General features: G+C 34.0%; 1 protein-coding gene across 5 annotated transcripts in view; it reads left to right on the plus strand.

The window, feature by feature from the left end:
• LOC5568671 (synapse-associated protein of 47 kDa) overlaps nucleotides 1-23515 on the plus strand; it is a 44287-nt gene that overhangs the window by 11937 nt on the left and 8835 nt on the right. For 2 of the 5 annotated variants that reach the window (XM_021856786.1, XM_021856787.1), the window contains exons 2-8: nucleotides 406-417; nucleotides 11005-11084; nucleotides 11180-11277; nucleotides 11352-11489; nucleotides 11571-11710; nucleotides 12064-12191; nucleotides 12391-12618. In XM_021856786.1, the coding sequence (XP_021712478.1) occupies nucleotides 406-417; nucleotides 11005-11084; nucleotides 11180-11277; nucleotides 11352-11489; nucleotides 11571-11710; nucleotides 12064-12191; nucleotides 12391-12618 (824 nt within the window). The remainder of the gene's footprint in view (nucleotides 1-405; nucleotides 418-11004; nucleotides 11085-11179; nucleotides 11278-11351; nucleotides 11490-11570; nucleotides 11711-12063; nucleotides 12192-12390; nucleotides 12619-23515) is intronic. The other 3 variants (XM_021856788.1, XM_021856789.1, XM_021856790.1) reach the window with 2 other exon arrangements.

Here is a 23515-nt window from a genome sequence, read left to right on the forward strand (position 1 = left end):
AGGATGCCTGACCAGAAGAGCAGAAAGACGAGCTCGAGGTCTAATTAAATTTAGGTTCTACAAGCACATAGCCTATTGATTTTTGTCCAATATGTGCCACTTGATACGCCTCTCAACCTTCACGTTTATGTCGATACGTCAAGCACAGGGATGCCTATAAGAGGTAAAACCTACGTAAGGGTATATCAAGAACGATGAGTTTATCTCAGAGGGCTTATATGATTGAGTTTTGGTTAATTTTAGCTTGTCTGATTCTACGAGGACAATCACTTTGAGAATACAGCGAGTAGCATAACGCCAAGCAAACGACATGAACTATGACAACGATCATTTATCCATACAGTGGTATACAATATATTATCTTTTTTCTTCTCATCCCGTCTACTTATATTGTAATTTGTACAGACCACAGGAAAGGTACACTTTTGTTCCATAATCTGTTTCAGCTTTACATTTTTTGATCCACTTTTTCATAATATTGTTGTTATGTTTGCTTATTGAAGTTCGACACTATCAATATTTTGATTTGTTTTTCACATAGAAGCTTCGTACAAGTTTGCTTTCGGCAGCTTTCGCTAGTCTCAATACATGGTAAGTTGATTTATTATGCAGAATCTTAAACACCGCATTTCCTATGTTTCAGTCTAGTAGAATTGAGTACATACACGGTCATTCGATAAGCACCTTCATCTACTCGAAACATGCCTTGTAGAACTCTGAAAATATTTTCTATCTAAAAAATTAAGATTAATAGAAATAAGAATGGCTTGTGATACGTAATGTACTACTGAGAAAGAAAAATCGTGTTGTATTTTACTTGTAATTGTTTCCTTTTTATTAATATTTATGAGCTACAATAATAACAATCTGCTGCAATCTCGCTATTATTTGTCCTAACATTTAAAATAACACATTGCTCGTCGTGGAAAAAAAACTTAATCAGCAACTAAGCCATAAGGGGGAAAATGTTTTATTTAATTCTTGAACTAAGGGTGGTTAGAATCTACATATCCAATAAAATGTGTGTCGTCGTCATCCAAGTGTTCAAAAATCGAAATAAAAGACTTGTTCTGAATCGGGTTTCTTATGAATCATTTCGTGATTAATACTTGTTTCAAAATAGTCTTAGAACGTGAGAGCCAGATTTATTATAGATTTGTTAATACAGTGTGAAAAAGTTATCACTCGATAAAAAAAAATATTTTCATTTTTGCGTATTTGTTGAATGAATGAATGTTATTGTAATATTTTATACCAATTTTACACGTTGCTGAAGGCACTTGATTTGTGTTTTGAATTTTGAACTTACCTTGTGCACAAAAACATAACAATGCACACAGTATTGGACAAAACATTTGCAACTTTTTCGATTTTTCATACAAAATGGTCAAATTCGGAGCCTGAGATCTTAGTTATTATTAAACCGATTTTAATGAACTATTCGCAGCACGTCAGACATTACTTGAATTTCAACATAAATGTTGGAGCGATTCTTCCAATCACGAGTAGAAAAACAATAACGCAAAGCAAGATGAACAAATATGCTGAAGACAGTTTTTGTGTAAAGCTTTCTTATTTTCAAATAAATATATTATAACTTTTCGTCAAAAATTTCATTTTAATCAAACAATTATTTCTTTTGAACTAGTAATTGAAAAAATCGTTCAAGCATATGTGTTAAAATTGAAGTAGATATAACTTCAATTTTAACGTACTGAAACCATTTCATTCAAATCAATTAAAATTGATTACTATGTACGAAAAATCGAAAAAGTTGCAAATGTTTTGTTGTATATGTATATATTAGTTAACTAAACTTGCATTAAAAAATTAAAAAAAAAAATTGAAAAAGTTACAAAATTTCTACATTGATTTTACGAATTTTTTAAATTCCATTTGTATTGCCCAGATATGCATGGAATACCCTAGAAACTTGCAATAATTTCTCAGACAAATGGAATTTCTGTAAGCATTACATTTGTTTTTTAGGACATCCCTTCTCAAGTTTTGTCAGTAATTATTATATGCATTACTTCAATTTCTGCGGGAGTTTTTTAGTGAAGTCTAAGCCATAGGTTACCATTTTTTTCGGATACGCGTCTCTCCTACTCGTTCGGTATATTTTTAATAAGATTATTGTCTAGATAAATAGAGGAGGATGAGGCAAAATTGCCACCTGGGGCAAGATGAGAAAATGATTACCCCTCAATTTTGAGACTGATCAAATTATTTTTTTTAATATCGTTAGGGTGAATGATCCATTAGTTGCTGGTGCTCCTATAGTTGCGGTAGTGCAATTTTAGCTGATTCCATTGTGTTAACTACAGAACGGACACTGCCATTCGACGTATTGACTTGTTGATACAAGAAATAGTTAAAATATCGTTTAAATAGCTTCAACATTGATAAAATACAACAAAACTGCTTAAACTTAACTCACTTGTACCAATAGTTGCGGTAATGTGTTCCTATAATGGAGGATCCCATAAGAAAACAACGGATACCGCAATTATAGGGACACAAATTAAAAATATACCTCAGCTAAAGGAACAGTGTACCAATAGTGGAGGTATTTTTTTTTACTGACATGCCGTTGGTTCCTGCGATGAAATCATTTTTCTCAATAAGCTAATGGTCATTACTTCCCGTTACAACAATAATGTGTACATTAAGTGCACTTCTTGAATTTTGAGCTTGAGCTTGAGCTTGCTTGAGCTTGATTGGCCGCCCGTGGATGCACTCCAGTATCGCCAGATCAGCTGCACTTACACAAGGAACCAACCGAATGACTGCTTGGGACTAACAGGCATCCTCAGTGTATAAGTGCTGGTGATCTTCTATTTTTAGGCAACAATGGCACCTGCCACGTCAGAATGCAGACCAATGAGGGGAAGGGGGAGGAATTGATGATGCATTGAACTGACTCCCACGTAGACCGTATTATTCCACTGCATCCACGTCAGTTCATGCGGGAGTGTATGGATTGGGGGAAAGGCATGGCAGAGAGGTTTGCTTTTGTGGTTAGCAGACTGCCTATGTATCAGGCGTAAGAAAGGCGTGCGCGTGGAAGTAGGAAGCGTTAGGGAAACGGTTTCTAGTCCGTCTCTGGTTCTAGCGTTTGCTATGAATAGTTTGAGTGTGATAGATTTAGAATGGAAGATAGAAGCAAGTGAGAGATATACAACTACAAAGTACGAGGAAAGGGACGGGCCTGGGATTGAACCCATGACCTTCTGCATATGAAGCAGAAGCGGTAGCCATTAGACCACCAACCCCGTCATTAAGTGCACTTCTTGAATTTTGAGTAATCAAATAAGTTGAATCATGCTTAGTACCTTCACTATTGGAATATACACTGTTGAATTAAGGTGCATCTAACTACTATCTTTTATAAAATTTATTGAAAATAATATGAATTTGAAAATATTAGTAAATTATCATAACTTTTTTATTATAACAAATGACCAGAACAAAATAAGACTCGTATAACAATATTTTGACCAAATTTCTGATTCTCAGCCAACATTTCAAGACTTTGTGTAATCTTTTAGTATATAAAGGAAAAAATCATTGAAAAAAATACAGTTCCGTAATCCGGGGGCAAATTGATCACTATTTTGCATTTTTTTTGTGTTATCCTTTGGAATTTAAATATTGTCAGATAAATTTCGACAAAATCAGTGCTTCATTAATCTTTATCAGTTTATGTTATCGACTTTTCATAAAATAATATTTAACATATCATAAAAATAGATTTAATCTCAAAAAAATAAAATGTCACTTTCTACTAAATTTGGGTCTCCTGAATCTGAAAATGATGTCAAAATTCTTACAACTCGAGTATTTGACAATTTTATTGCAAAATTAAACTTTGGAAATCTGCCTGATACGTCTAAATGTAGGCAATTTTCCTTTAAATAAGCATAATATTTGAGAATAAACGGTTTTATGAGCAAAAAACTATACTTGCTATGCTGTACGATATCAAAAATGAGTGCAGTAGTTCATACTAAAGCTTACACAACATTTTAAACACTTAAAGTTGACATGTTGGCATAGTACCAGTGGATTGTTTAGCACCGACATTTCCAACTGTATTTCTTATACCTTCAAAATGTGCGAATATTTCTATGCAAAATTGACCCTAACAAAAATGAAATAGTTCAAAATCATCATTAGATATCTATAAACTAGAATACATGGAATGTCTGTGGTGCCAACGAAACCTTCAACATCCTTGGGAGGAAATGCATTTTGGTACCGACCTGATCAAATTCGCCCCAGTGATCAATTTGACTCCGGATTACGATACCTTACTTGATTTAGATATTTATTACAAGTCGGAGCAAGATGAGCACACCTTATGGAAGTGAGATCTTTTTTCGCAAAAACAATCAAATACGCTTAACATTACATGGACTAGATGCTTTAGCTTCATTACATATGTTGGTTAGCTTGTATTAATAAATTGAGCCATTTCTAGTAAAACAAAATTGATAATGCATTTATATCTCCACACTGTGAAATGATTCAATAATTTTTTGCTCAAACAAAATTTAAAATGTTTAGCTTGATGCAGTTGCAGTATATACAATGCGTATCAATGAGAAACCTTTGATAGTTAAAAAAAAAATCAATGTTAATTAAGGGAGTGCCCATCTTGCCCCGCAGGTTTGCTCGACTTTCCCAGCAGCGTGTTTAACACTACTGAAAAACATCATTTTTGTTCAGTTATTTTATTTACGAAATTTTCATTACGAAAAGATCCTGGACTGACCAGGAACCGAACTCAGACACCTTTAGCATGGCTTTGCTTTGTAGCCGCGGACTCTAACCACTCGACTAAGGTAGGCCCCTTCACGACTCTCCAGAATGAGCCGTTTTTTTCTTCTAAAATATGTTTAAGTCTCCAATGCTTCAGGTATGAAACCATTCTATCAATTGATATGGGCGAATGGTGAAGACTAGGCCTGTGAAGAATCTCACTCCATCGTTGATGTTTTAAAAACTTTCATCATCAAGATATTGAACTGGCTGACTGCATGATAAAATTTGAAGGTATGCTTTTGATTATAAATCGAAAGTTATTTAATTGTTTAACAATGGTTACTCAATTAAATCATCAAGTAAATTGTATGACTCTTCTGATAAACTTATAATATTAATCCAATACACACGGTACAATATCGACGTGAATTAGTTTATGTTTCATTCGTCGAAAAGTGGTAGTGATTTACAGACATCATGAGCGTTAAAGGGTTAATGAGCTAGCTTTTAGGATATTGCAAATCTCTCAACAGTATTTAGAACGATATATCCTTCTACAAAAGAAGTGAATTTGATAAGACAAACGAGTATATATTTCGATAACGTTTCAAATTTTCATCCCTTCTCTCACAACTCTCATAAATAATAAACTCGTTTAATCCAATTTTACTTTGAAACGTGAAATATAGTTAACACTTCAGTCGTCGCGCTGTTGTATTTTGTACAACACTGTTGAAAAAACCACGCTTTTCGCTCACAACAGCAGCGTGGTGGTTCTCACGGTGGCAAACTGCGCGACGACTGGAAGGTTAAATTCTTCCAACAGAATGAAAGATTTTCACGACTACTTAGTTAGCTTAAGATACTTTCGACATTGGCATTCTGGAAAGAAACGGGGAAACGATTGAATACATACTTGATTAATTTGATTACATTTTCCAAGATCTCGGTGAATAAATTGAATTGCCTGAAATGTACAGATAAAATAAATTCCGAGATTTAGCACTGAAAATTATAGAAATCTCTACTGTTGGAGTCTCTGCAAACCGTTTTGTTCAAGTCGGTGAAGAAATATAAGTGTGTAGAATAACCGAAAAGAGGCCCTGATAACCGTAGCGGTAAAAGCACAGCAAGACCAAGCTGAAGGTCATGGGTTCTGTGATGGTAATCCAATGCGAATATATATGAGCTGGGGAAGAAGACATTTAGTGTGCTGGACATCCGTGTACGATGCAGAATGTTTCACAACTACAAGCGTGCGAGCTCCCATAGAAAGCCGTGTAAATTAGTGAGGTTTTTTTAATCTACTTTTTTACTAATACATATCCATTGCTTCTTCTTTCATACCTTCGTATATATTCTAATTAATGGTGACCCATTATGATCAGTTTCAAACCCAACTGTTCAAGGATCAATTGAAATTTTCTTGACTTCCCAGGGCATAGTATCATCGTACCTTCCACAAGATATACGAATGCAAAAATGCTCTATTGACAGAGGTAAGTTCGCAGTCGATAACTCTGGATAAACATTTGAAAAGGGCCCAAGAGGTCTTGAGCCTTTTTTTCAGAAACGTTGCTGTTGAGCCCTTTTTAGCCCGCCCACGCCAACTAACACCACTATCAGAAAGATTAGCTCTTCCTGATAGTGGTACTGGTGAGCGTGAACGAAATTTAGCTCAATAGCGTCTTGCAGCCACGATTTCCATCATGGGGGTGAGGTGTGTTAAGCGACCTGAAAAGTTTATTCATTAATTTAACGCAAAAACGATCATTACCTATGTACAATTTTTGCATGAAACGTTACACTATAAGGACCGGCAATTTAAACCTGGCCACTATATATTAAAATTCCATACAGTGCCGCCAAGAATTGCCCAAAATAGATTCCACCAGCATTTCTTCCAAGAATACTTCTCGAATTTCTCTAGGCATCCCGAAAATATTCCCGAAGTATTGCTCCTTCCCAAATTCCTCAGAAATTTGTTGCGGAATTCCTGGTGGAATTTTCACAGGATTGGTTTTTATTTTTCCTCCGGGTATTTTGCATTGTTCAACGATCTCTTTCAGAATGTATTTTTTCGAATTTATTGCTTTCAGACACAAGATAATTCATAAATCTTATAGATTCCTCCCACTCCAAAGATATTTCAAGGTTTTATTTTCAAAGGGGACAACCATTCAGTTTCGCAATAGATGCCACCAAATAATTCTTCTTAAATTTCTTCAGTAATGACAATTGAAAATCCTTTAATATTTGTTCCATAAATACTGCCTATATTATTTTTCAGTAAACAATTCAAGATTTTCTTAAAAGATTTCCCCAAATCAGATTTATTTTCTTGAGAGTTCCTCAGTTTATTATATAAGGCATTACTTCTGGTAATTTGGATAGGTGCAGAACCAATTTTCCATTAATTCCATAAGGAATTTCTCTGGAGATTAAAAATCAGTTCAACCAAGGTTTTTTGCCTGTATTCCTGGAAGAAATTCTAGGATTTTTTTTAGAATTAGCTCCAACAGCTACTACAAGAACCTAAAAATTTCTTTCAGTTTGCCAAAAAAAAATAGAGATTGAATCTAGAGATACTCCAGAAATTGTTTTAGATACCGTGATTTTATCCTTCTTCACGGTTTTTCTTGTCTGGTTTCTATAACCTGGTAATGTCAAGCAACCGAATGTAGGAAAATAAGTACGACGGTGAGCTTCATTGGCTCATGTACCGAAGTTTTCTAACATATGTAATTATGGTCACTTGTCATTATTGTTAATTATTTAAACAACTCTACATACTGAATTTGAGCTACCTGGATTCGAATATACTTGCTGTATTCTAAACAAAACAATATTTAAAGAAAAAAGTTAAACTTTAAGAATTACGCAGAAAACGACTAAATGTATGCTATTAGCTAAGTAATTTCCTGATGTCTAACAGAAATTCAATTATTTCAATCGAATGAACAAATTGGTACGAGTTTTGATGATGAAATCTGGTTTGGGGATGTATTTTAAGCATCCTCACAAAATTTCAAGTTAATACCATATTCAAAACTTTGTTTAGAATTATAAGTTTATAGATGTTTGTCAAAACTATGGATGTTTATAAATAAATAAGCATTGTTTAACGCAAAAAACTTCACAATACACAATTCAAGTTACGCAGGTTACATTGATATTTGTGCTCCATTAGGAAGAAAAAAAATCGTTTGTCACGGTGATCAATTTCACCCGGGTTTACGGTACTCCTCTATAGTTTTGTCCAATATTTTTTCTAAGAATATCATTTGCAGAAATCTATGGAACCTAAGAAGTGATATTTTGACAAAATCCTTTTTGAATCTACATATGCACATTTTCACAGATATTCCTAGATAAATGGGAGCATGAAGAAAAAAAAAACTATGAAATAATGCCTTATGTATCTTTGGGAGGATTTCTGTTTGCATTCTCAGAGGAACCGTGTGAAAAATTTTAGATAATACTCCCTAGGAACATCACAGGATGAATTCCTGGAAAATCAATGCAAGATTCTAGGAACATCTAGCATAGCATAGCATAGCATAGACTGACTGTACATGTCAATGATTGCTACTCCGTGATTGATCGGAACTGGTAAGAATTGCACTACGATCCAAATGAATAAGGGATGGGAGTTTCAGCTTACTCTCGAAGTGCAATTTTAGCAGATCTAATATTATTGATCAATAACGTTGCCGGCCAAGTCCTTACAGCCAGTTGGGATGGGGAAGGAATGTTAGGGTGTAATGATTGTTGCTTCTAGAGACCGAGAATACCTCTGCATCTCCACAATCACCACGGGAGGGTGTTTATTAGTGAGGGAGGAAAAGATCTGGGAGTCACCTCTGGTCGGTGATGCGATCCATGGACAAGGGGTAAATATGCGGCTTATATTTAAAGCTAGTTTTGTATTTTGGTCTCGACAAGTTTTTGGTAGAAGCTTTAAAAAATACGTCAACATCTATAATGTCGAACAATTAAAAAGACGTTTTTATTAATGACGAAAACTGAAAATTACATGTATATATTTTAAATTATATGAAACAGGAATAATGCCGACACTTGTAGTGACGAACCATACATAGTTTGTTTGAAAATTACATATGAGTATTACTGTGCATTTTGTCTCGATATGGTAGAAGTTTTAGAAAATACGTCAACATTCACAATGTCGAACAATTCAAAAGATAATTTTTAATAATGTCAAAAAGAGAAAAATATATGTATATTGAAATTGTATAAAAAAAGCATAATGCCGACACTTGTAGTGACGAATCATACAAAGTTTGTTTTAATATTACATAAAAGTTACGCTTTCAAGAAAAAATGTGTTATCATAAGCATGAAACGAACTCACCAGTTGGTAATACATTCTCGACTGAACACAAAACTGACACTGACAGCAAAACTTCTTAGCGTCCCGAAAACAAACCGTCTTGCTTGGGCCTTCCCAAATACTCACCCCAGCAAGACGCTCCAAAACAGGAAAAAAATTCTCCGGCGACGAAAACACGCGCGAAACCGTGGGAAAAATCTATCGGACGACGCAAAACCGAACTGTCCTGCTTGGGTTTCACGAAGCACTACCCAGCTAGACGCTCCAAAACAGGAAAAAAAAATTTCCAGCGACGAAAACACGCGCGAAACCGTGGGCAAAATCTATCGGACGACCAATGCAAGATTCTAGGAACATCTGGTTAAATTCTCGGATTATTTTCTGAAGAAGCTCTTGAGAATGCTCAAAATATCTATAAGAGATTGGAGCTTTTATCCAGGAAGCCCTGGAAGAATACCTATAGATTTTATTCTCCGATAAATTGTCTGCAGTAATTTTCATAGGAATTGCCATAGAATCCTTAACATGTAACACTTGGAGTAATTTTTAGAATATTCTGTAAACTAGTACTTGGCAGAATATATAGGGAAACTTGTTCAACAAATTCCAATAATCTGTAGTTGTCTGTAAACTTCCTTGAAAAAACTCAAGAAACACTTCTTGAAGACATTCTTGAGAAAATATCTAAAACTACTCAAATCAAATTGCTCTAAAGAATTCATGTAGTATTTTTATTTATTTATTTATTTATTTATTTATTTTTTTTTTTTTTTTGATAAAGTTCCAGTAGTGGTCTTATAGAGGAATTCATAGATTAATTACTTGCAAAAAATCTTAGAAAACCTTGAGGTACAGCTTAGTAAATACACCAAGAACCGATTCGTAGAATGAACCCTTGACAAATCCTTCTGGGTTCCCAACAGATTTCTGCCAGATTCTTCGTGATTACACCTTCAAATGATTTCTGTTTAGATGTTTGTAAGGTGGACTCCAAAAATTTTTCAAGGTCTATCATAACTCAATAGTTCAGTATGTATAAATGACAGGATATTGTTTTTTTTAATACAAACACAAATATTATTTCCGTAGCAGGACCTGGGGAAGGAGGGCAATTCCGAAATTGTGAATTTCTTCTTTGGCAGATATCTGGTTTTTAGTTGATATTGATAGTAGTAGTAAAGAAATGTGCTATATTTCTTGCTTATGAATCAATATATAGTGATCCATTATCGGCGCCAGAAAGAATGTTTGAAAAGTTACTCTTTTTTTGTAATAACGGAAGGAGAGAAATGATTAAGGTGAATCGAGCATCACAGATTATTCCTAATGCAAAGCAATTTGCAGAAAATTGAAATCGTAGGGTCCAATATCTGTGATTTATAAATCTATACTAATCATGAAAAATAATTACATCAAAATAATACAATCAACTGTTCTGCATAATAAAACTCTATACCTTATCGTAAAATGCTGCTTACCATTTATTAAAATAGGGCCATACTTTTTGCAAAAGCTTTGCTTTTTCCGGTTCATATTGTAGTAAACTTGTACGAAGTATTTTGATTATTCACAGATATTTACTTGTTCCACAATAGTTTTGAATATTCACACTTTTACACTAATTACTCCACATCGTACACGAATCTTATTCCTAGATATTACAACTTTCTAATATGAACACAACTTTTTCGCATTTTTGCCGTATAATCAACTTTTTGAGATATTTTTTATAACAAAAGTAAACTAGTTTCTAAAGTTTAAGGATTTGAAATTGTACTTTGTTATTTTTAAAGTTTTTTCTGATTACCAAAAGCATCCGAAGTTGACTAGGCAGAGAAAAATAACACTTTGGTTTTTATTTCATGTTTTATTTTCATCGCTAGTGCTACCGGAGGAGCTGATTCTCGTCCTGCCACAGGCCCCGGAACGCCAACAGACGAAAATGCCGGACAAATTGGTCAAGGTACAAGTCAACAAACAAACACGTTGTTTCTTTATAGCCGCTCAGTTTGGTACACACGATGATGTTGATGTTGCAATTGCTAATATCCATTTCAGTTACCCACAAAGTCACAGCTGGAGCCAAATCGATCGGGTCGTTCCTGTATTCGTCGTTCAATAAGGCTGGCGATAAAATTAAACACCTAAAGGATAATGTTAGTTTGCACCATTTAGCGTTTGTTTAGTATGAAGAATGATGAAAGCTTCATTTGTTTCCATTTTTCACTAGACTATTCTCGGCGAGTTCAACAAAGAGCAGGAAGCATTCATTAAGAACCAGCAGGGAGGCGGCGGTCCAGGTGCTTGCCCATGGTCCGGTCATGCGAACGAAGCCAAAATCAAAGAAGAAATCCTCAGTCTGTCAGCGGTAAGCATTCGGCTATGGTTTTAAAGAAGCACACAGTTAATTAAATTTACTTTTTCCGCTCTGTGCCTCCCTCGTGTACAGGATCGTCGAAACTTTGTGCGAGCACCACCAGCCGGGGTTGAATTTGAATTCGATTATGATGTCTCTTATCCCATTGCGTTAGCCATCATGAATGAAGACAAAGAGCTAGAGAAAATGCGATTTGAGCTAGTACCTAAAATGTAAGTAATTGACTTATTTTTTCAACAATTAAACCTACTAGTTTTAAAATAATATTGAACGAGAAATGGATCAAAAGCATCTCCTTATTAACATTTAATAGGTCTAAATACACTAAACTTAGAAATATTATAAAATAATGTTATATCTACAGTGAATCTAAAATTACATAGTTTTCAATTTGTATTAGCTTTTCAGTAAACTTCCCAAAATAATATCATATGTAATATTTAATTCATCTCTAGCTAGACTATTGAGCACCTTGTCACATTTCAATAACGATAATTTGGAAGTAACTGTTTTATAATCATTTTTGACAAAATTATCTAATCAAATCTACTCTACTCACTTTCAGCATCACGGAAGAGAACTTCTGGCGCAACTACTTCTACCGCGTTTCCCTGATATGTCAAGCAGGAGATCTGGGTACGCTAGGTGACAAAAACGAGTTTGTCAGGCGAGGAGTCAGTGAAGATACAGAGGGTAATGTACCATTAAATTAGTAGATTGCCTATCATATCTAGCTATTTCTTTCTGCTGAAATTCGGTGTCTAGTAGCTCTATACGTTTCACGTAGGACATATTGACTATAAACGATGTTTTATGTATGTTTCACCAGTTTAGTTCAGTTTATATTTTCCGTAATTTATTTCTTTTCTTTTTCTTATGTTCTGCTGATAAGAACCACCAATAAGTCGCGAAACAGCGAAAGAATCGACTGTTTTGAGCAGTAGCGAAAATGCTGACAAGACTGTGCCACCGGCAGCGAATGAAACAGAGTTTGTATCGGAATCTTTCAAAGCTAGTCAAGAAGCTCTTGAAGAAGTAAGAGCGGATATGAAAAAGCTCGGAATTGATACTCTTGTCAAGCAGGCTAGCGAAAGCATTGGCAATGCTACCGAGAAAAGTGGTAAGATTTTCATGTGATGGTCAATTACGGCGGAAAGCGACAACGAAAATCGGAATTATTACTGATGGTTCTTTGCAGCACTTTTGATTCTGAGAATATGAGTTTAAATGATTTTACATGTTTTATGTTTCGTTAAATATTACACATATGTTTCAAATATCACATAGAATGATGGCATGATTCAAAGGGTTGAAATTAATTTGGTTTCCCAAGGAAACACTATTTGATACAGCTGAGCACGTGTGTACGTGTGTGGCAAAATCGCACAAAACAGTTCCATCGATTGCACAGTCCCAAATGTGAAATGCATGGCTTGAATAAAACATACCACTGTGTAATATGCCTAATCCAGAATTGAAACAATATAATATGGATCAACAGCTTTTTATAGACCTATAACGAATAAGCTATTTTGCAACCGATGATCGATATTGATATTTGTAGATAGAACATCATCAGCATGGCGAATAAATGCATTATCTCGATGAGATTTCATATCGTACTAAAGACTGTTCAATTTATGATCCGGGCGGGTTTGGTGTTAGATAAAAAGTGGATTTAGTATAACCGTGTGCTCAAAAGAAAAAATCAAACATTATAGACACGTCCTGAGAAACTTTGGATTTCTCGCTTATTAAAAATAATCTTTACGAAAGAGACGACCCCTATAGTTGCACTAGTGACTTTTCACCGCTGTTTTATCTTAAACCGACACAAGATATTTTTTCATGAAGATCAGGAGCTATTTATTTAAGTAGGATTCACTACTCGATCTTGATGCTACCATATTTCGCGCACGCTCCTAATTTCGCTCACTGACATTTTATTGATATTTGTTGATGCATATTGGACTATATAATTACATATTATGGAACCGTAACTGAAGTAGAATTATTCAAAATACTAGCCAACAAAAAAATATTTTGCAAAACATGTTTCAAACAGTCTTTAAAAAATCCCACTCCAAGAGCTGCTAAGATCGAAAACCATCAGAGCTAGATTAATTCCGCGCGCACCTTTTGTTCAAATCCAGGCATGCAATGAATCATGCCACGTGTATGAGAGGATTGAATCCCAGGATTCAATCCTTGATCGATTGTTGGCCGCGTAAATGAATCGAGTAAGCATTGATATTTCATTCAATATCGGATGAAAACTTTTGTCTGACAGGACTCATTTGGAATGTATCTGAAAGATTTTATGATGCACAGCTGCTTCCAGTGAACAGTTTCTGGAAACTAGCAACAATTTTTGGTAGTATTCTGACCTGACGGAATGAATCATCATGTAGACGGGACTCCGAGCTCTTGAGCTGAAAATATGAATCACAAGCAAATGATTGAATTTCCGTTGAAACAATTCTGGATTCAACGAAACTCCGGCGCTCGAATTTTTGTCTAAATTAATTTCTCCTTGAGTGAAAATAACCACAAGTAGTTCCAATTTGCAGTGGTATGATACCATTTCTACTCTATTTTTATTTGCTGAATTTCATTGCCTGACATATTACTTTGTCTCTTGTTCGGTAGTCAGGTTTTATTTGTCCCAATCCCCTACGAAACTTCAAATATTCCATACGAAGAGCATTTTACCTTCAATCGATTGACTATGAGCATAATGACAGAGATTCAATCGTGGGATTGAATCTTTGCATAAATCCCGCACGCTGAGATTGGAAAAATCAGGATTCAAAACGATCCCGCGCATTGAGATGATTTCAAAGCATGCTTGTTTAAATCTGGGAGCAGAAGGATGCTCTTAGAAGACTGAGTTTCAAATGTAAGTGCAGTGAGCGAAATCAGGAGCGCACGTGAAATATGGGTACTTTACGGTAACACAGCGTAACAAAAATGACCTTTTTGCGTGTCTCAAGGATTAAATTATATCTCTAGTAGATTTGGGGTCGGTGAATCTGATGCCGATCTCAGAAATGTCCCAGTACGTCACAATTTTTAGCTACAGGTCGCCAAAGTTGTATAAAACACTGGTTTAATTGATGTTTACATAAAATTTGAAGTATGTTTTATCAAACTTTTTTGTGATCTAATTCGAAAAACATGCAAAATATTCCATTAATATTCATCGAATAATATTCATTGTTTTTTGTATAACTTAACTTTATGGATTGCATCCTCCTTAATGCGCCTAGTGCATACTTTGAGGCATCAAAAGTAGCCAAAAACTGCACGATAGGGTGCGGCTTATTTCTCTCAAGTTCTTAAAAACAAAGGTTCAGCAAAAGAAGAGCACACTTCTGAATACAAATCACATAAAATGAGAAACATTAAAGTTTTGGCCGAAAATATTACGATTTAGATGTGGCGCAAGCAGCGTGAATGTGAATTTCTAAGTTTTAAAATATGACCTTCAGTAAAGCGCACAACTTTGTTATTTGGTTTTATACATATTTTGAATCTTCATGTACCATTCTACTCACAATTTAATTTTTGAAAAGCTGGTAAAACTGCAAACATGCCTGAAGTTAAAATCAGTTCCAGTAGTAAATAATGGTCTAATAAAAATGTCAAGCGTGTAAAGCTATGTTTATCTTTAACATAAAATCAAAAAGATCATTATCTTGAGCATAAGGTTTACAAAAGAAACAATATGGAATATTTGTCTAAAATTGTTGTTAATTTTCATATAAACCGACAATTTAAAATAAATTTAATACAGGTTTTATCCTTGACATTTTGGAGCCATAGCAGGCGTGGAGAAAATGGTTCCTTTGGCAATTATTAGGCTTTTAGAGTTGTCTATAAAATATGTGGCAAAACATGTACAAAACCACAATAGCGATAATTCAAAAACCCGCAACATGCAAAAGGAAGAGATACCTACTTAGAGTAACATAAAACATTATTTATTTAAAGGTACACCGAATGTTTGTTATTTTTGAACAGATATCGGGACTTGATTTTTTGTTGAAAAAAACTTAAATTTTCCTGAAAAGTTAATAAACACAGTTTGTGCTCATGAATGTTTTTATTTTTTTCATATTTCTGACACATTGACATAGATTACAAAAAGGGTATATCGAAAATCTGATGAAAATTCAGGACCGTACCATGCGACTTTATTTCTTACTAATAGTACACCAATATCAATATAACCTGTAGGAAATAAATGTTGTTTGTCTTAACTATTGTTGAATTGTGTGTTGTAAAGTTTTCTGTGTTAAAGAACTTTCATTTCTTTAAAAAATAATGTGAAATGCCAAAATTGTGTTCGGTGTGGTAAGGATAATCATCCATAAACTTCTTGTTCTAAATACGTATTTGAACATGGCGTCAGCCAAAAAGTTTATGAAGATACGTAAAATATATCTCTAACACAGATTTTGTTATCAAGATTCGTACAATTTGGCGAGCATATTCGTATTCAGGGAGCCCAATTTAGTATGTGTAGTAATTTCGGTAGATGAACCAATGAGGATCGTCGCACAGTGTGACGAAACTGAAAATTGACGGCCAAAACCTCTTAGAGGCGTTTAAGCCTATAAGTGTCTTCGAGACATTGTTTTGGATTAGCATCCCGAGTATTAATAAAAAATATTTTAAATTAAACTGAATAGAGCACCCGAGCAAAACATATTTTTTGAACGAAATTTTTAGGACGACAATAGGGTAAATTATGTATTTTGGACAGGCTAAGTATATGTCTATAAACGGCGATCGATTAACTGCATTAGATGTTACTTATATGCATAATGTGTCATTGTACTTATATGCATAATGTGTCATTGTACTTTGAGTTTCTGGGGAGCAAATGCTTACAAACTGCAAGCTTCCAAAACAGCGTTTTTAGCGGCCTGTCTGTTATACATTTCGGACACCAAATATACATTTTGGACACCCTCATGTGAATATAATTTGAACAGGGGCGTTATCTCATTATCTATACAATGGTTTCTTAAAAATACTGTCATATCATATAATTTTTAGAGTTCACATGTAACGTCTACATTTTTTCGCCTATTGGATGTGTATATTAGTGATAATCAATAATTTAATTCAATTTAAATATTATCAGATCCACGGAATACGCCTGCAAGTATGCATGCATGCGACAATCCAGTGTGTTTCATCAGATGGCCAAATTATATCAACTGAACAAAAACCATAATCTATTTTGGACATCATCTGATTTATGCCTTATATACTCATGTTAAGATTTTAGATCAACTTAGCATCAATTTTAGACATATTTTATCATATTGCCACATTCAAACTTTTCAGGAATGCCAATTTTGAGCGTCATTATTGCATTTAATGTATGTTCTGGAAATGTACATCCTTTTGCATTCGTAGGTTTCATAGATATTCTGTTGATACAATTTTAAATTTTGATATTTCTGAAGCTAGTTTGTAATTGTTATGATAATGGTCACCATTAATAAGTAGCATAGTGTATTAATAGTGAAATACATGATTTCCCGTACATCGATTTGTCACCATCTCATTGGAAATGAGCATAGAACGACCAGCCTGTCCAAATTATATGCATCACCAAGTTATATACGTTACCCTATTTCAGCAAAGTTTTAGATCTTTTTATTTTCAACAACTTTGCTGAACATACTTGATATTTTTGACTTAGTTTTCACGGTTAATGTTTCAAATTTAACCAATTTTACAATAAATATCAGTTCTTTGACCATTTATATGCTCAATGTGAAATTTATGAACATGACATGTTCACAACATTTTATATAAGTATTACAAAAATACATAACATTGCCGAATATACCAAATCATCATATCGAAAGATATAATGAATTTATGGTAATAGTTATATAATTTTCTACCATTTTTATTTGCAAGTTTCTCCTGAATCGGCACTTTTCGGCAGCCTTGCTTAGTATACTTTGATGCCTCATTATATCAGCTGAAGCCCCATGGCAATAGAACGATCGGGTCTGACAAGGCACATTAATTTCAACAATTTTTGACAAGCGTGTAGTTTTATTTTGACTTCAAATAGTATGTTGACCTTTTTTGTGCTCACAGTGCAAACAATAAACTTGGGTTGTTCTGTAATATTTTAGATCACAAAACTAAACAACTATGTCGAAGACATCTGTATGTGCACAAGCTGTTAAAGTATTGCATCGAAAAACATCAGGTTTTTTATTTAAATTAATACTACTTTTGAGAATTTACTAGGTAGGTTTCTCACGTATCAGCAAGTTTGGGCGTAAGTTCACTTTTGCTGGCACAACAACCAAATGCTTGAAAACTGAGAGGAATTTGGTCGACCAGATATTTTGTTCTATTCTCTATTTTTATTTGCTTTTTATCATAAAATACATATTATTTGTTCTTAAAATTTTCTCGAAAACGAATGATCGTCGGATACTACGATTTGATGCTGATATTGAACAGTTTTAGTGTGACTAAGGTGTTGTTTCAATATGTTATTTGTGATATAACAAATACAGAGTATCCCAACTTCAATGATTGCGCACTGAGCACACAAAAGAATAAAAAACTATTTAAGATCGAAATTCCAAGCTCTTCAAAAAATGGTTGGATTCAATGTGCCCTGTGGGACCCGATCATTCTATTGCCATGAGGCTTTAACTGATAAGGCATAAAAGTATACTAAATATGGCTACCGAAAAGTGCAGATTCAGGAAAACTTGCCTAGAAAAATGGTCGAAAATTATGTAAATTTTACCATAAGTTCATTATATCTTTCGATATGATGGTTTCACAGCATTGGTATATTCGGCAAAGTTGTGTATTTTTGTAATATCAGTAACGGGATGTCACAAAATCATGTTGCAAATCTCATGGCAGATGTTTGACTGAGGTTCAGTCAAAAATGGAATAGTAAGTGCAAATAACTTTAATTTTGAAGCATACTCTCAAACTTCAATAACATTTGAAGGGTGGACATAAACCTAGGGTAAAAGCAGTTTTGGTCAGCCTAAGAGAAAACATTCAAGAAAATATGTATAGAAAGTCCTACAAGTACTGTAAATACGCCAAATGAAAGCATCCAATCCATATCATGAATGAAAAATATCGAAACTGAGCATGACCCTTATTTTCGCATTGAAAATCAAGTTTGTCAATATAGGGCAGCTAAGCCTGTTTTGACCACATTCTTAACTCTGGTGCCTCAATTGGCAAATTGCATTTATTTCTTATGACTGTGGCCAACTTAGAAATACCCTGGCCAAATTTTCTGTAATTTTCTGTATAAAATGGTGTGTAATCCACTATGGCTACAATTGGAGCTATGGCCAAAACCGGTGCTTCTAGATAACTACAGTAACCTAAGTTGCCATTTTCGCATTCGTATATCGTATGGCAGGTACGATGATACTCTATGCCCAGGGAAGTCAAGGAAATTTTCATTACGAAAATATCCTGGACCACCCGAGATTCAAACCCAGACACCTTCAGCATGGCTTTGGTTTGTAGCCGCGGACTTTAACCACTCGGCTAAGGAAGGCCCCATTAGAGGAATTCTTGGAGAGATTACTTGAAGAAATCTTAAAGGTGTAGCTGAAAAACAATTATGATGATATTATGTCAAGAGACCTCAACGAAAATTGAAAATTTCCAAACAACTTCCTGAGAAACTTCACTTTTTTCACTTTGAATCTACACTGTTTTATTAAATTTAGGGGAGGGATTATTAGAGTAGGTATGTTTAAAAGAAAAAAAAAAACATTAATTGAATTTTAACACTTCACTTTTTGCAAAAAATAAAACACTAAAATCACTAGTAAGGCGAGCAAATACCTTTAAAACTCTAATATGTTGCTTATCTTTACAGATAGGTCTATATTGTCTGCGACTTACAGACTTCTTCACCCGTCACCAGTGCTATAAAAACATGTGATCTTATGAATAAACAAAAAAAAAATGGGCCAAAGTTGTCTGGTGTATAAATTGAACAGTTCTTACTGTAGAGAAGACTGGCTAATTCAGATTCCCTGGAGACTTAATCTGACCTTATTTTTTCAATAATAGTCTAATTAATGTTGTGTAATAGGGAACTGGATCCCATTTTTTGCACTTTTGATTCACTTCGACAGAGTTTTTTTTTTAAGCTACATAGTCCATACTTGGCCACAAATAACATTATTTTTTTCAAATATCTAATTTCTTTAAAATGGTATATCTCTTTGATATTTTCACAATTAATAATCATTAAATTTTTAAATCATTACTTCATCTCATATCGCAAAGAACGATCAAGTCTCCAGTTATAATTGCTTCCAATGGGGTCATGCACAAATTATGTCACGCTCCAATGAGAAGGGTAAATGGTCAAGGCAAGCGTGACAAGCCTTACCAAATTTTCGGAAGACTCATACCCAAAAAGTGATAAACAAAGGACAGGGAGTCAAAAAGTTGAAATTTAGCGTGACATAATTTGTGTACTATCCAAATGGCTTATTTCCACATAACAGTACCCATAAAATAATACAATTAACAAGGATTAAAGTAAAACAAATTTCAAATATTTATTTACCTTATGGTCGAGATATTGCATAATTCCCTATAACATATATTAGTTTAGAAGAGAACGTAGAAGGCGATATCATACAACACAAAGTCTAGTTCTCACTGTACTAAATATACCAATCATTTCAGCTTCTCAAACCCTCATTAACAGTTCTAGAAATGGTAGGTTTTCTTGAACAACTTCAATTTAATATTAAATACGTATAATCCCTAAATAACAATATAATTAATCCAAACATTGATTTTTGTCGCTCAAAACGTTTTTAACCTGCAGCTTTCGAGAGTCATCGAAATGACTCTACCCTGAGCTTTATTGAACCCAAATTCTTTATTTATACACTTTACTTCAGACTACACCTAAAAACAAAATTATTAAAAATGTGCATAATAGGTGGTTGTTTGTAGAACGCATCGATTCTGAAAATACTGCATTTTGCAATTACATGGAGCATAGACTATGAACAGATAACACTCTCCCCCAACAAATCAAGGGACTTTTAAACTCAGATATACAAGTTTAATAAAGTTTTTAGATAACCATCGTTCAATAGCGAAGCAATGGATTCTACCGATCCGTTTTCCACTTTCACATATTAAAAAAAAAACCTGTTCATACTTGGAACTTTTTGCCATTTTTCACATAAAGATTAAGTAGAGCAGGTCAAAAATATTGTTTTTGTCTAAAATTTATTTCAAACCACAATTACTCTGAACATAACGATATATCTAGAATCAATAACAATATTGCTAACAACACAGTGGATTAGCATAGTGTATCTTGAGGCACAATAAAGATAGAGCTGAAATTCGTTTCAAACAAACAGATGTGTCGATATAACCACAGATGAAACACGAAACTTCAAGCCGTTCATCTTATCCTTACTATTGCTGTCTCCTTGAACCTTAGTTTGTATATATACTTTTATCTATCCGATCGTAGCAAAATCCTTAATCCTCTCTAGCTCCCCCAAAAAAATACACGTGGTCATCCTTTTGCCATTTCCAGATAATCTCTTCGCGAATGGGCCAGTCTTAAGAAACTGCTGTAACATTCGGTTTCCGTAATAAACCTATCGAAACCACATAAAAACGTATCATCCCGGTATGCACACTTTATCCGATGATGATTGGTGGCTATTGTAGCAATTGATCATTTTGCAGTTTTATATGGTTTTCTCCTGAATAGCATTCAACATGCATCCTGTCTCAAAATGACGGTTCGATAACGTTTTTATGTTGTCTAATGTGATACGCACCATTCTCCAATGCATTCTTAAACTTCTGGATAACTTAAGCACAGGTAGCAAATAGTGCTTGCGCCATTAGCATTTTTTTTTTTATTTTCTTTCTTTCGATGACATGTGTGAGTACGTTTGCAAACAATTCGATGCACCAGTACGGTAAAGTACAAATGTAGTCTATAATGTGTATCATAAGACGAATAATGCGTGTTACAATTTCCTATGACTTATCTCTTGGTGTCCAATAACATAAAAATATTTCTATTTGTATATAAGGTATAACTCGTTGATTTATACAGACCATTACTGTTCATAAATGCATAAGCGTAGGAAATTATATAAAAATAATGGAAAGCACTTTTCCCAGTCAAAAATACAAAAAAAGTAAACTAATAAGATGATAATAAATCCTCGAGCTGTTTAGTGGAATACCTATAAGTAGATGAAAACCCGAATTTAGTACTATACCATTTAATTCCACTATAGTTTGTATCTTTTGACAGATACGCGTATTTCGACCTTACAGTTGAGTTCGAAATACGCGTATCTGTCAAAAGATACAAACTATAGTGGAATTCAATGGTATAGTACTAAATTCGGTTTATCGTCTACTTAAACTAATAAGCTTTACTATTTCAATATTGCACCGTACAAATGTATATAATCTATTTTTTTCCTAATAAAGTGTAACATTTTTATTGTATGCTAAAACATGAAAATGATATTGTAGAAAATACAACTTTAGACACCTGTTTGGGACAGTAATGCTTTTATGGACAGTTTGGCATTCAATACACAAATATTCCTGACGATTGTTTTTTAACTTTATTATTTTCTTTATTATCTGATTTTTTTTTTTTCATTTTATGTTATGTTTTACTATGCGGTTCAATGAACAAGCTTAATGTCTAAAATATATTATATATTTATATTTCAGATTGGAAAACATACTGAACTATTTTGTGATTCATAACATTTATATCATATTAGACGAAATATAAAAAAATAATACAATTTCTGCATGTTTTGATAATGTTTTTTTTTTATTTAGGTATATGAGTCTTCTGGAATCATTTTAACATGACTACATGACATATTTTTAAACCTATGCAGAGACATAACTTAGAATAATCTCATGTTTGTTTTCAATGAATATTACAGAGGTTAATAACATTTTATTTATTAGGGCCGGATTCTATTCTTGGCACTTTTGATTCATTTCGGCAGTGGGTTTTTTTAAAGCTACTGATCTCATATTTGGCAACAATATGCTGCGTGCTATTGAAGTACTTCTTCTTGCAAAGATTTCAGACAATTCGGCCGAAAAAAAAAACCTCCCATGCCAAAGTGAATCATGGTAATGCCCAAGTAGCTCTGCACCCTATTTAAATTAAAATTTAATTTTTAAATTTTGACTCGCGTCGTCGTTGTAGGTGAGAATGTATACTTTTTGTCAAGATTTTCTCTGAATATTCCAAACACCAAGCCTTTTTCCGAGAAAAAACAAATTTCAATGAATTTTTATCACGCGCGGACGATTTAGCGCATAAATCGAAGTGTTCGAGTTGATACGGGGGTCGATTGAAGTGAATATATTCACGAGAACTAAGATTTTAGAAAACCACGATTTAAAACACGAGCTGACGTAACTTTTAACACGGAGGTCTTGAGGTTTTTCAGTGAGGTGAATATCGTTATGATATGATGTCGAATCTGATACCTTTAAATTTATTTTTGAATGGGTTACAATCATTTATGGATATATTTTCGGGAATGCATCGAAAATTTCCAAAAACATGTATTTTGCTCACGTTTTTCGCATGATGTTCATTTTACCACCACCAGCTGTTCATTTTACCCACATAGTGCAGGTAAAATGAACATTTTCATCGTTTTTTGCAAGCGATAAAAATATGTGAAAATTTAACTATTTTAGTCTGAATTCCTCTCACTACTTTAGATAACACTTAGACCTTTCAAAGACCCCTACAGGAAAAAAAAACATCCTCGAAGGTTTGCTCCACATTTTTTTATTGCTGTGTGCGTTTGAAATGCAAATATCAAATGCGGGAACACCAAACGCGGTAAGATTTTTCACAAGAAATGCGATGTCAAATATAGATTTTTCTTGCTAGGGTGGCGGTGATTTCTATAATCGTTGCTAGGTGTCCT

This window comes from Aedes aegypti, unplaced genomic scaffold, assembly GCF_002204515.2.
Source record: "Aedes aegypti strain LVP_AGWG unplaced genomic scaffold, AaegL5.0 Primary Assembly AGWG_AaegL5_hic_scaff_235_PBJ_arrow, whole genome shotgun sequence".
In the NCBI taxonomy this organism is placed as follows: Eukaryota; Metazoa; Arthropoda; class Insecta; order Diptera; family Culicidae; genus Aedes; species Aedes aegypti.